Source organism: Cyprinus carpio, chromosome B15 (genome assembly GCF_018340385.1).
Source record: "Cyprinus carpio isolate SPL01 chromosome B15, ASM1834038v1, whole genome shotgun sequence".
Lineage (NCBI taxonomy): Eukaryota > Metazoa > Chordata > Actinopteri > Cypriniformes > Cyprinidae > Cyprinus > Cyprinus carpio.
This window is the reverse complement of record NC_056611.1, coordinates 21258583-21270410: the sequence shown is the minus strand read 5'-3', so window position 1 is coordinate 21270410 and position 11828 is coordinate 21258583. Positions and strand designations below refer to the sequence as shown.

Here is an 11828-nt window from a genome sequence, read left to right as displayed (position 1 = left end):
GTGCTCACCCTGATATAATATTATATATATATATATATATATATATATTATACTAATATATATATATATATATATATATATATATAAATTCTGCAAAAACATAAACATGTTTTTGAAACATGTTTTTTAAAAACAGTAATATGACACAGAAATATACATATTTGAGGACTGTGCCATTGCCAACAAATTGCACAACTGGCCTAGTAGCCAATACAATTTTTGACTTTGAGTGTCTTTATTATTTCCGTTGTGGTGCACCAGAGGGCGCACTACCATAAAAATACTACATAATGCATTGCTTGATTTCAGTTATGATCCTAACATTTAAGGTTACCTTTAGGAAAAGGTATTAATTTTATAATTTAGTTCAACTATAAAAATAACAACAAACAAATACAAACAAACATGTTCATCCTAAAATCATAGACAATTACAGATCTAAGACCAGACACATAAGTATCAAAATAAAAACATCCACTGACTAAACAGCCTTTTTTTATTAATATTATTTATTGATCTATTTATTGCATGCACACTTTTATACAACAGACAGCAAAATGAAACCATAAAAATAAAATCTTACAAGTATGGGCTACACTCCCACTACTATTTACAAATGTATCTTTCATTTAAAATAATTTCTTATTCCATAAATATCTCTATTTCTTCTTATGGTACATACCTTTGCATGCTTGGCCATTTCAATAGACAGAATAGACAATTCCATCCTATAAAACTATACCATTTTATGATGATCTTTCTTTTAAGAATATAAATAAACCTTCTAGGAGCAGCTAAAACTAAACAGTAGAAAGACATTAGTAAAATCAAATACCCCCATACATAAATTTTATGCATCCAGGTCTCTCTGACAGTAGCATTGGATTGTGTTAGAGACATTCTGTCTGTATGGATAAAAGCAGAGGCATGGGGTGCGCACGGTGAAATGTCTGATCTTGTTAAACATTTTTAAAAAAGCCACATTAACAATGGCTTTCAGCTTCTATTTGAAGAAGAAAAAAAAAAGCAAGAACAGAACTTTTATGAGTCATCAAGTATCTGAGAGCACTGAAGTTTCAAAACATTCTCTCTAAGATGAAAAGTTTCACTTAGTGTGAGGCATTGCACATTTTCCCGTAACATATAATAGTAGATGTGAGCAGGAGGAGCCATTCGTGGAGCTTTGGTATACCTTTGATGCCTGCAGTAGTACAGGCCCCATTTCAGAGGCAGGGGGCGGCTCCTTACATACATAGTAGTGCAAAAAAGCCAAGGATTTGACTCCTTTTTGTGTCCCCCGATGCATTTTTCTAAGCTATATTAGCTGTACATCCTCGAAGCTCTTAAGATGAGCAGAGGCAGGACAGTAATGAGTGCACTAGGGGAGAACAGTGAAGGCAGCAGCAACTTCAGACAGGAGTGCTGGAAAGAAGGCCAGTTCCCGCCTGATCCCTTAAAGTTGGGACTCAAAGGCTGATGCCGGTCACGCTGGAGTCAGGAAGGAAGGCAGTGATGGCCCGGTAGCCCTGTGCCCGTCGAATCATGTCTCGGATCTCACAGTTGAGCTCAGTGAGTCGGTTGCATATCTCAGACAGGTCTTGTTTGGAACCGACAAGGGCAAAGGTTCCCGTCTGTCCCAGAGTTTGGTGCCGGAAATAGATGTTGAGTAGAGTCTGAATCTCGTTCTCAGAGCTGCTGCCGAAGATGTCACTTGGCCACATTTTCCTAAAACAAAGTGAAAATACAAAGCACTGCATATTACTCCAAATGCATTTATTTTCTGTTCCTGAATAGGTTATCAATAAATTGAAAATGTAAAGGAATAGTCCACCCAAAAAAAAAAAACCTCTCCCTCATGTTGTTCCAAATGTCTATGGATTTTTTTCTTCTGTGGAACACAAGATGATATTTTGGAAGGATGTTAGAAACCAAACAGTTTTGTTTCCCATTGTGTTTTTCGTCCATACAATGGAAGTCAATGGGAACCAAAACGGTTTGGTACTGTAGCTACCATTCTTTAAAATATCTTCTTTTGTGTCCCACAGAAATATATGAATACAGTTTTTGAGTAAATAATGACAAGTAGATTTTTTTGGGTGTACTATCACTTTAGGTTCCAATATAAAACAGTAAGCTGTAGTCTTTTCTCCTGGTGGGAAGTTTACCTGCATTCCTTTATGTAACGGATGGCTCTGCAGAACTCATTGGTTTTCAGGCTTTCTAGAATGGCCTGCACAGCAGACTCAGAGGAGCTGTAGGGGGATTCAGCGGTAGGATCTCTCCGCTCGGCTGCTGTCTCATCGTCCACTGATGCTGCTGCTGCCTGCAGGTTGCTCCTCAACTCACTCAACTCCCTGGACATGTTCTGCAGCTAAAAGCGAGAACATTTAAACACACATGGGGCTCTGTCCTAAATAAGTACGATTTGCAAGCTAGACTTTTTCTATTCCAGTAACAAATGTCTTAATCAAACTCAGATGATGAGACACTGATGTCTACATACCTCTGGTACAGAGTTTATAGCGTGAACTTGGCCAATCAGTTTACAGTAAGACTGAAAAAGCAGCAGCAGTTGAAAGTGGAGTTTGTAGAGTCGTTGACAAAGCTCCAGTTGCTGTGAACAAACATACAGAAAATTAACACCAAAATTGTCTTTAAATTTTCACAGCATATAAGAAAGAAGTTATTACACAACAGTTACAGCATAGGAAACCAAACAATTCTTTAACAGGGATACAAGCGTGTTAGCAAAACAGTGTTTTCAGTTAAAAAAAATATGAGGCCTGTAAAACAATTTGGCAATGTTCTGGTAATATGGGCATTTGGAACAAGCAAAAAAGAAAACATGAGGTTAAAAAGATTTTATAAAACTTACTGCAAGAGATTCCATTTGCTATAAAGCAGGCATTGCAAGACAAAAGGTGAGAAGTGAAGAAGGAAGAGAAGTTTTGAATACAGTGTGAAATCATGCAGCCCAGTGGCACATGCATTATAAAGCATGAGCAATGGCTCTATCATGCATGAGGAGAAAAAGTGAATAGACAAGCATAGAAAGAAAAAGGGTCACAACTACGCCCTCCTATTTTTATTCTTGCACAGGGACTGTGCTGGGTAGAAAAAAAAAAAACAATTGGTACCATATGCCTTTTTTATTGCTTTAACTGGTTATGACTTGAATGGTAGAAAGTATGAATATTTTAGGTTAAATTTTAAAGAAAGAAACTTTTTCAGGGTTTCTTTAAACTTCTTCAAAGCCCAGCACAGAAAGTCCCTTGTGTCAAACATAAGACTAGGGAGCGCTGTTGTGAAATCAACAAAGCACAGGCTTAAAGGGATAGTTCACCAAAAAATTAAAATTAAACATTTTTACTCACCCTTAACCCATCCTAGGTACATGACTTTCTTCTTTCAGACAAATACAATTGGAGTTATATAAAAAAAAAGAAGAAAAAGTTGTGGCTCTTCCATGCTTTATAATGAGAGTGAATAGAGGTCGAGATTTTGCAGCAACAGTTGGTGAATAAAGGCCTTCTGAGTGGAATGCGGTTGTGTAAGTATAATACCCATATTGAAAACTTATGGGTACCGTAAACAAACCGTAATCTCTAGCTTCTGCTAACTGTCCAACGCGCATTCACAAGAGAGTGACGTTCCAGCAGATAATGTAGGACGTAGGCTGCACAGATGCAGATATAACAATCTACCCATAAACACACACCTTGTCCTCTGTTTCTTGCTCTTCGCTGCCTGCCGCGGTCAGCAGATTGAAGAACACGCTGGAAGACAGGGAGGAGCCGAAGTCTGCTGCGGTTTTCATGTGAAATTTAACGGGGACTTAGGTGATCATGAATTTGTGTACAGTTTTTGGAGCTACTCGCAAAATTTTTAGGAAGGCTGAGTAGAAATTTTAGAATTTCTTTGCCAAAAAGACTTAAAATGGCCTAGCGACGTCTATGGCTGGAATACCACTCTCTTGTGAACGGGAGGCTTTTATTAACCCCCCGGAGCCATGTGGAGCACTTTCTATGATGGATTTATGCACTTTTTTTGCTTCAAAACTAGACCACTATTCATTGGCATTACAAAGCTTGGAAGACCCAGGACATTTTTTAATAGAACTCCTACTGTATTCGTCAGAAAAAAAAGAAAGTCAAATGAGGGTAAGTAAATCATGGGGTAATTTAATTTTTTGGGTGAACTATCCCTCTAATGTTAAAGAGCAGACAGATAGAAAAGAGATGTCACTCACAGAGCTATCACAGAACAATCGAAATGCAGAAAATATAAGAAGTACATTGAAATGGAATCTGAAACACATTTTGATCAACTAATCTCACTCATATCTCAGGACTCAACAGATGTTACAGTGGCATTAATCAGTAGACAATGCAGCCATACTAAGCCATTGACATAGAAGTAGTAGTTTTTTTTTTTAGGGAGTGAATAATGAATGAAGGAAAATTTTGAATTGCTTTTGTTTTTGGTTGCCACACTGCAGTTTTAGGTTTGCATCAAATGTTAGACAGCAAAACTGTTAGTTAAAGCTCCAGCTTGCAAAATGTTGAGATCTTGATCATGTACTTAATTAATAATGAAATTCCTTTATACATATCCTTTATTCCTTAATTTTCTCTGGAATGGCTGACTATCCAGCTGAGGTTTCATACCTTCTCCTCTGTTTCAGTGGGCTGATAGGTGATCACTCCATCTCCAGTGCATTTGGGGAAACTGGCCTTGCAGTTACGTAGCCACTGGAAGAGTCATAGGCATAACAGTAAGTTGAACAGAACAAGCTTTGGGGTCGGTAAGAAATTAATTATGCTTTATTGTACATACTGATTTGACTGCCTCCTTTTTGTTGTTGTAGGTCTCTAGATACTCCTGCAGCTCTAACACACTAAACTTCATCTTCTCCAAGAGCCCACAAGACACAATCTGAAACACATATTTAAGAGAACAATTTCATTATACGTACATTGCACACATACACACTGAATGAGAAATTGAATAGAACACTAAGGCTGGTGATTTACTAATTTGTATTCTGGATATAGCATTGACAATTCATATTGCAACTAGAAACTCACAGTGTCTGCATCGACAAACAACGTGGGACATTCAGAGCAGGATGTCAGCATCTGGGACGACCTTACAAACTTCGCTCCGATTCCATGAAGGCCATCGCCAAGATAACCAGCAGCATCACAGGTCAAGGTGCAGAACTTACTCTGTATACTCTGGAGGTAAGAAACAACACATCCTGTTTAATTTGTCCTAGACCAACATGTTGTCAGTACCAATAGAATATAATCAAAGACATGTCTTCTAAAACTTTGGCACTACTGGGTTGTCAGCTTTGTGTGATGAACCAAAGGAAATCCAAGTTAATGAATAAAATCGACATCAGTTGACATCAACAATACAGCCTGCAACACTTAGGATTTTAGAAAAGTGTCAGTTGATTAATTTCACTTTATGATCTTTGTTGAAGCTGCTTGACCTAAATCAACATAATAAGGACCAGTGACAACCTACTGTATCTCTATGAGTTACCTGAAAGAGTGAGGAGAAGACTTGGAAGGTGTACACCGCACAGGAACCATCCGAGTCAGCCACCAACTGGTTGAGATGACTGCGCCAAGCCTCCTCGGCATCATCGCACACAGTCGGCTGGAAGGCGGCCAGGATGGCGGAGAAAAAGGGAGAAGGCGGAGGGGAGGAACGGGACTCTAGCAACAGCTCTTCCTTTTCCTCTTCTGCCTGCACCACAGAGCTCTGCTGGTCTCCAAACCCACTGGAGGAAGTGAGGGATAGAATTATGTGGTGAGGGAAAAAAAGTTCTCAAACATCAGCTATGAGAAACTTGAGATAAGCCTGACTTTTCCAGACAGACTAATGTATGTTGAGAGTTTGAAGCTCACAGTACCTGGGTACACAGCTTGTCTCGTTGTCAGTAAAGAAGTTGTTTTCCATCTGGGGTGTGTCTGCTGTTAGGATGTCAGAACAACTAAAGGCAGGCGGCGACTCGCAAATGCAGAGTGAGATATCGTTCTCATTAACAATGGCTTCTTCTTCTTCAGCTGAATCCTCAGCCTAGTTTTGGACAGGATTCACAAGAAGAAAAGCTTGGTAAGTATTTATGGCAACGAAAACATCTATTGTGAAAAAATAATATTAAGAAAAGATCAAATTGTGTGGCTGAATTTCCCATTCTATGATGTTATTGGTGACAGACTGACTGATCAGACTGATCTTCTGTGGCTAAAATACAGAAGTGATTCCCCCAAATGTCAGCTCCATAATTTACTAACTGCTAAACGATTTCTGTTGTCAAATATTTTTTACAATTTATTTAAAAATGTAATTAAAACACTGATTTATTTATTACATTTATTTTAATTAGGGTGATGAGGAAAAAAAAAAAAGGTCAACCAACTCTGTATTATTTAAAAATAATAATAATACATGCATTAATTTAAAATATATGTATATAAATAATAATTAAATAAAAAACAAAACAATGCATATATTTAAAAATAAATATTCACTAACCTTTCAAAACTAAAACGCTTCATGCCGAGATTCGTTTCTCTTTTGACTGCTTATATATATATATATATATATATATATATATATATATATATATATATATATATATATATATATATATATATATATATAAATATATAAAATAATAATTTTCAAAAATGTCAAATTCAGATATATTGAGAGACCTTTAAAAATTGGGGGACCAATATCTGATTGGTCTGGTCTCATGTTTATGGCGACAGGCAATGGGTACACTCTCTTTATTTGCACCCTTAGCATTTAGCATGTGAGTGATGTTACAGCTTTGCCACCCACAGAGAAGCCATACACACTGACCTAGTGGCTCATCCAGAGCCTCTTTCTGAGACTGTGGTAGGCAGTGGTTGGCCTCATAGATGAAAAGCGGTTAGCAGAGAAATGGTTTTTGAAGCTTTTGAAGAGCAAGAATTACTTGCCATGCCACTTAGCATATTAATCTAATGCCCCCATCCTAAATAAGCATGTAATAGGAAAATAGTATCAGCCAGCTACTCCCTAAAATCTACCCATGCTAAAAGCGGAGCCAGACAGATAAAGCAAGCACAGAAAGAGATTTCATTTTCAGCCATGTTAATGGAAAAACTCCAGAACAGAAGTGCGGTATGAGTAGGAATGTGTCTGCCCCCAAAGATCAGCCATTTTGAAGCTCTTATTCACCCGATGGTTCGAGCCCTCGGATACTGAGATCTCAAAGCTGGGCGTTGGGGTGGAAAGAGGAATTGGGTCAGCTTGAATGTTGTCAAAGGAGATAGGAGGGGAGTCCATGGGGTTTAGTTCCTCAGTAGGAGACAGGCTGACATTCTGAAATGAGCAATTTAAGAGCATTTAATTAGACATACAGTTTTTTTTTATAGATTTCTATAAAACAGGTTATTAAAAATATACTGTAAAATAAATCTTTTCTGCCTCTTTTCACAATCCAATCAAATCCTAATAGATAAAATACAATATTTCCTAATGAATATCCTGTTTCATACATCCCATTGAGTCAAATAGTGTAAAAAAATGAAGAAAAATGCAACATTACTAGTTGTGAGGATGAGAGGATCTGGCTGGCTGTGAGGGACTCTTCCTCAGAAGACTCGTCAGAATCATCATGGACGATTGGACACAGGCTTGGTGAGCTTCCTGAGAGCTGGCTGTCCTCCTCCATTGGTTGGGCTTCAGCCTGGTCCAGACTGTCAATGGAACGCCTCCGCGCACCCCAGTTGAAGCTGTCAACTGTCTCACCCTGTCAGAGAAATAAAGAGTCTTCTGAATTGGTATATGGCACATAACCAGATTTCAAAATGCACACAGTCATAGGCTACAGCATGCTGTATATGTGAAGGTGCTCAGTCTGTGAGTTTGTTATATAAGGATATTTCTCCATATATAAAGGATGAAAGGAAACCACAATACAGGAACACATTTCAAACATTCTCATTCTTGTAGAGTATGTAATAAAGTGCCTGAAGGCTCAAGTTATCACTGCAGCCACATGCCTTGACATCAGAGTTGAGAGTCAACATTCACATTCCTTCACAGATTTAGTTCAGCAGTTTAAGAAAATGCTTTCCTTTGGCAGCTCGCTTCAACACTAAACTCAAAAAGTCGCTTTTACTGTACTACTTTATTTTCTTTTATAATCATACTTCAAAATGGTAAAGAAGCAAAAAGCCTTTGATACTGTTACATTGAAGGTTGAAATGAAAATATGATGACTCCTCAAATTTATCCACAAGGGAGAATTTATTTAAAAGGCTGAATCTGCCCTTTTAAGTCTCTCTGTGGCATGGCAGCTTCAGCAAATTTGGAGAATGACCTCAATGAACTGACTCTAATGATTTCATAAGAGTGCAAACTAGAGACGGCCAAGCTATTAAAATACAAACATATTGAAATATCATAAAAACCACATAAGGAGTGTCTAAACATTTATAAATGCTACCCACCAATTAATTTTTACATTTTCTAAAACACACTACAGTTCAAAAGTCCGGGGTCAGTACGATTTTAGAAAGAAGTCTCTTAAGCCCCGTTCACACCAAGAACGATAACTATAAAGATAACTATAAAGATAACAATATTAGCATCCACACCAGCGAACAATATCATCTGTTTATTCGTCTGCCGCTTTAAATTCTCGAGCTCGTTATAGCAGGATGGATTCTGATTGGCTGTCAATGTTTGTATTATTCATCAGCTGGAAAAATTTGTTCTGAAAATGATTCCAACGATATAGTTTCTCTGTGCCTTTATCGTTATAGTTGTAGTGTGGACTCTGCTATTCTTTAATACTGAGAACGATTTTTAGAACTAGATCTTTATTGTTATCTTTGTAGTTATAGTGCGTTGGTGTGAACGGGCCTTTATGCTCACCAAAGCTGCATTGCTTTGACCAAAAATACAGTAAAAATGGTACAGTAATATTATTAAATAATACTCAAATTCAAACAGTTTTCTAAATTAATTTATTTTAAATTGTCATGTTTTTTCCTGTGATTCCTCTGGCAAAGCTGAATTTTCCAGCCACACGATCCTTCAGAAATCATTCAAATATGCTGATTTGGTGATCAATAAATATTCTTATTATTGTCATTGTTGAAAACAGTCAGGCTGCTTAATATTCTTGTGGAAAACAAGATATATTTATTTTCAAAACGACAGAATTTATTTGAAATTAAAATCTTTATTTAATTAAAAAAAATTTAAATGCCTTTTCTGTCTCTTTCAAACTGTTAAAAAAAATCTCATAGACCCCAAACTTTTAAAAAATGGTGCAATTTTTAAATAAATAAAAAACAAATACATAAATAATAATTTAAGTTAGAATTTCATCTGTCCAATCTTAATTGAATTAATCTTTTTTGATGTGCCATTGTATTTTGAAGTTGCTTAAAACAAAATGATGTTTCCAGGCAGAGTTATGGACATGCATCACAATGCACAGCATGTGAAAAACACAATATCATCTTGCTCTACTGCACACAGCACAACACTGGTGGCTTCCTGTGCTTACCTGCATCTCCTTGATGGCACAGACATAAACAAGGAGAGGAGAATGTATTACAAAGAGTTAAAGTTGCAGTAGTATTGTGCAAACAGTGCAACAGTTTATTTCTGACTGATCCTTTGCAAAAGATTAATACTCAGCACTGCTTTCCCCAAAGGAACACTTTACTGCAGTCAAAGTTTGCCCAAGTAATTTGGAAGTCAAAAGATTTCACAAGAGGGAATTGATCATTTTGGTTTCGTTTTTTAAATATCTGCTCACCTCTCCATCTTCCAGTTCCACATCCAGGAAGTCAAAGTCTCTGAATACACGGGACTGTTGTTCTGAAGTGGTGTCATCCATGTTTTCTGTGTCCCGTGTGCCGTCCTCAGAGGACACCAGACTGGGCTGGTGCTCAATCAGGTCCAGTTCCCCACAGGATGAGAAAATCACCTGTAGAAAGTGCTTAAGAATGATTCCTGACATATGTTTAAATATTTAATACTGGATGGATAACATATACGCGTCACTTACAGATGGGTTTTTGGTGAGCCCAACTTCTTGGCCACACAAAGTTAATACATTCACCAACTTCTCACGAGTTCTTTTCTAAATTGGGAGAGAAATGGCAAATTAATAAATAAAATAAAATAAAAATTAATTCAAAAAAATAAATTAAATACAATGAGAATTTAATGTAATTGATAAAATGACACAAAATAAAATAATAAACAAAAACATTAAAATACAGGAGATATAGAAGTGCATATAGAAGGCAAATGTCAGAACTTCAAAGAGTGTATTTGTGAGTGCTTACCTGTGAAGACTGTGGTCGTTTCCAGCTGACAGGCACCAGCACGTGGTTGTTTTGGTAGGAGCCCGAGGATGTAGAGGAGGTACTGCGTGTCACAGTAACCCCTCCTCCATTCTTCCCATCTTCCCTCGGAGAACCGTGAAGCTCGTCATATCGCCGGCCAATCACCGGTGTCTAAAACACACACAGTGTCACACACCATTAAGCCCAGGGATTTCACATCTGTTCTTTTCTTTTCATGTCATGAGCTTGTGGCCCTCGGCCAAAAAGTCTTCATTCCAGCGCATTCCCTTCGCTAACGTCAAGTTGCCTCATATCCCGAACAACAATTCAGAACCTGCTGGAAAAAGTGGAAGGCTATTCTCAATGGTCCTTCTCCTCTGTGTTTCGTAGCGTGGCTTTGAAAAACAGAACTTCAATAAAGTGAGCCAAACAAAGCTTGGGGGAATGACAGGATTTCCCTTATTGAGCTCACCTGCCCTTAATTCCTGTGAAATCCTTTCTGCTGGGACGGAATGGAGCATGTTTTGAGTTCCCTGTCAGTTTTGAGTTTTTTTCCTAGTGTCTCGCCCACTTGCTAGAGGCTAAATACATCCCAGAGGTATTTGACAGAGGGCAGAGGAGCCTGCTTTGAGACTCTAGAAGGGCTGTCCAGCTCTCGTCGCTCTGGATGCAAAGCGCCACAGCCGGACTGACATCATTTCCTGGAATTCATGCACTACACAAATAGCTCCCTGTTTGGTTCCCACACTTAAATAAGGCCAGGTTGTTCATATTTCCAATAAGTTTTAAACAGAAAACCTAACCTTCAGAGTTTGTTACAAATGTTACTGTACAATGATAATGAAAAAAAAAAAACTAATCTTGAAGAACCTAGACAATCCTATCGAGGATTGCACCATCTCAGCTTCACTAACTTAATGTACACCACCACTTTAAAAGAACAACTTTTTTTTTTTTACAGTAATAATAACAATAATTTTTTAATTATAAAATATTTTTTTAATTATAAAAATAATATCTAATAATAAAACTAATATTTAGATTTTTTTCAGTCTTTTTTTCTGCTCTGCATTTAAAAGTACTATATAAATTGAATACTATAATACTATAATACTTATAGAATATAATATATTACAATATATTATATTTTAAATCAACTTATAAAATAATTTAAATGGAAGGTACCAAAAATGGTACCACAGAATGTTTAAAACTATTTTTAGCTCCTTGAAAGGCAAACGATAAAATATCTAATAATAGAAATAATATTTAGTATTTTTTTCAGTCTTATTTTTTCTTGTGTTATACATTTAAATGTACTATACAAATTGAATAATACTATAATGTATATTTTAAATCAGCTAATAAAAGAATGCAAACGGAAGTATAGGAATTTTTATAGTGAGTAAAAAAATGTTTAAAACCATTTTAGCTCCTTCAAAGTTGGCA

At 36.9% G+C, this 11828-nt stretch overlaps 1 protein-coding gene across 6 annotated transcripts in view; it reads right to left on the bottom strand.

Moving 5' to 3' along the window:
- Positions 1 to 213: 213 nt before the first annotated feature.
- LOC109090521 (protein furry homolog) overlaps positions 214 to 11828 on the bottom strand; it is a 53962-nt gene continuing 42347 nt past the window's right edge. For 2 of the 6 annotated variants that reach the window (XM_042739760.1, XM_042739762.1), the window contains 15 exons: positions 10380 to 10550; positions 10097 to 10171; positions 9845 to 10015; positions 9590 to 9598; positions 7616 to 7819; positions 7246 to 7389; positions 5927 to 6093; positions 5554 to 5794; positions 5088 to 5237; positions 4837 to 4935; positions 4668 to 4751; positions 2876 to 2893; positions 2504 to 2614; positions 2166 to 2371; positions 214 to 1725 (listed from right to left, as the gene is read on the bottom strand). In XM_042739760.1, the coding sequence (XP_042595694.1) occupies positions 1467 to 1725; positions 2166 to 2371; positions 2504 to 2614; positions 2876 to 2893; positions 4668 to 4751; positions 4837 to 4935; positions 5088 to 5237; positions 5554 to 5794; positions 5927 to 6093; positions 7246 to 7389; positions 7616 to 7819; positions 9590 to 9598; positions 9845 to 10015; positions 10097 to 10171; positions 10380 to 10550 (2109 nt within the window). In that variant the 3' untranslated portion in view covers positions 214 to 1466. The remainder of the gene's footprint in view (positions 1726 to 2165; positions 2372 to 2503; positions 2615 to 2875; positions 2894 to 4667; positions 4752 to 4836; positions 4936 to 5087; positions 5238 to 5553; positions 5795 to 5926; positions 6094 to 7245; positions 7390 to 7615; positions 7820 to 9589; positions 9599 to 9844; positions 10016 to 10096; positions 10172 to 10379; positions 10551 to 11828) is intronic. The other 4 variants (XM_042739764.1, XM_042739765.1, XM_042739766.1 and 1 more) reach the window with 3 other exon arrangements.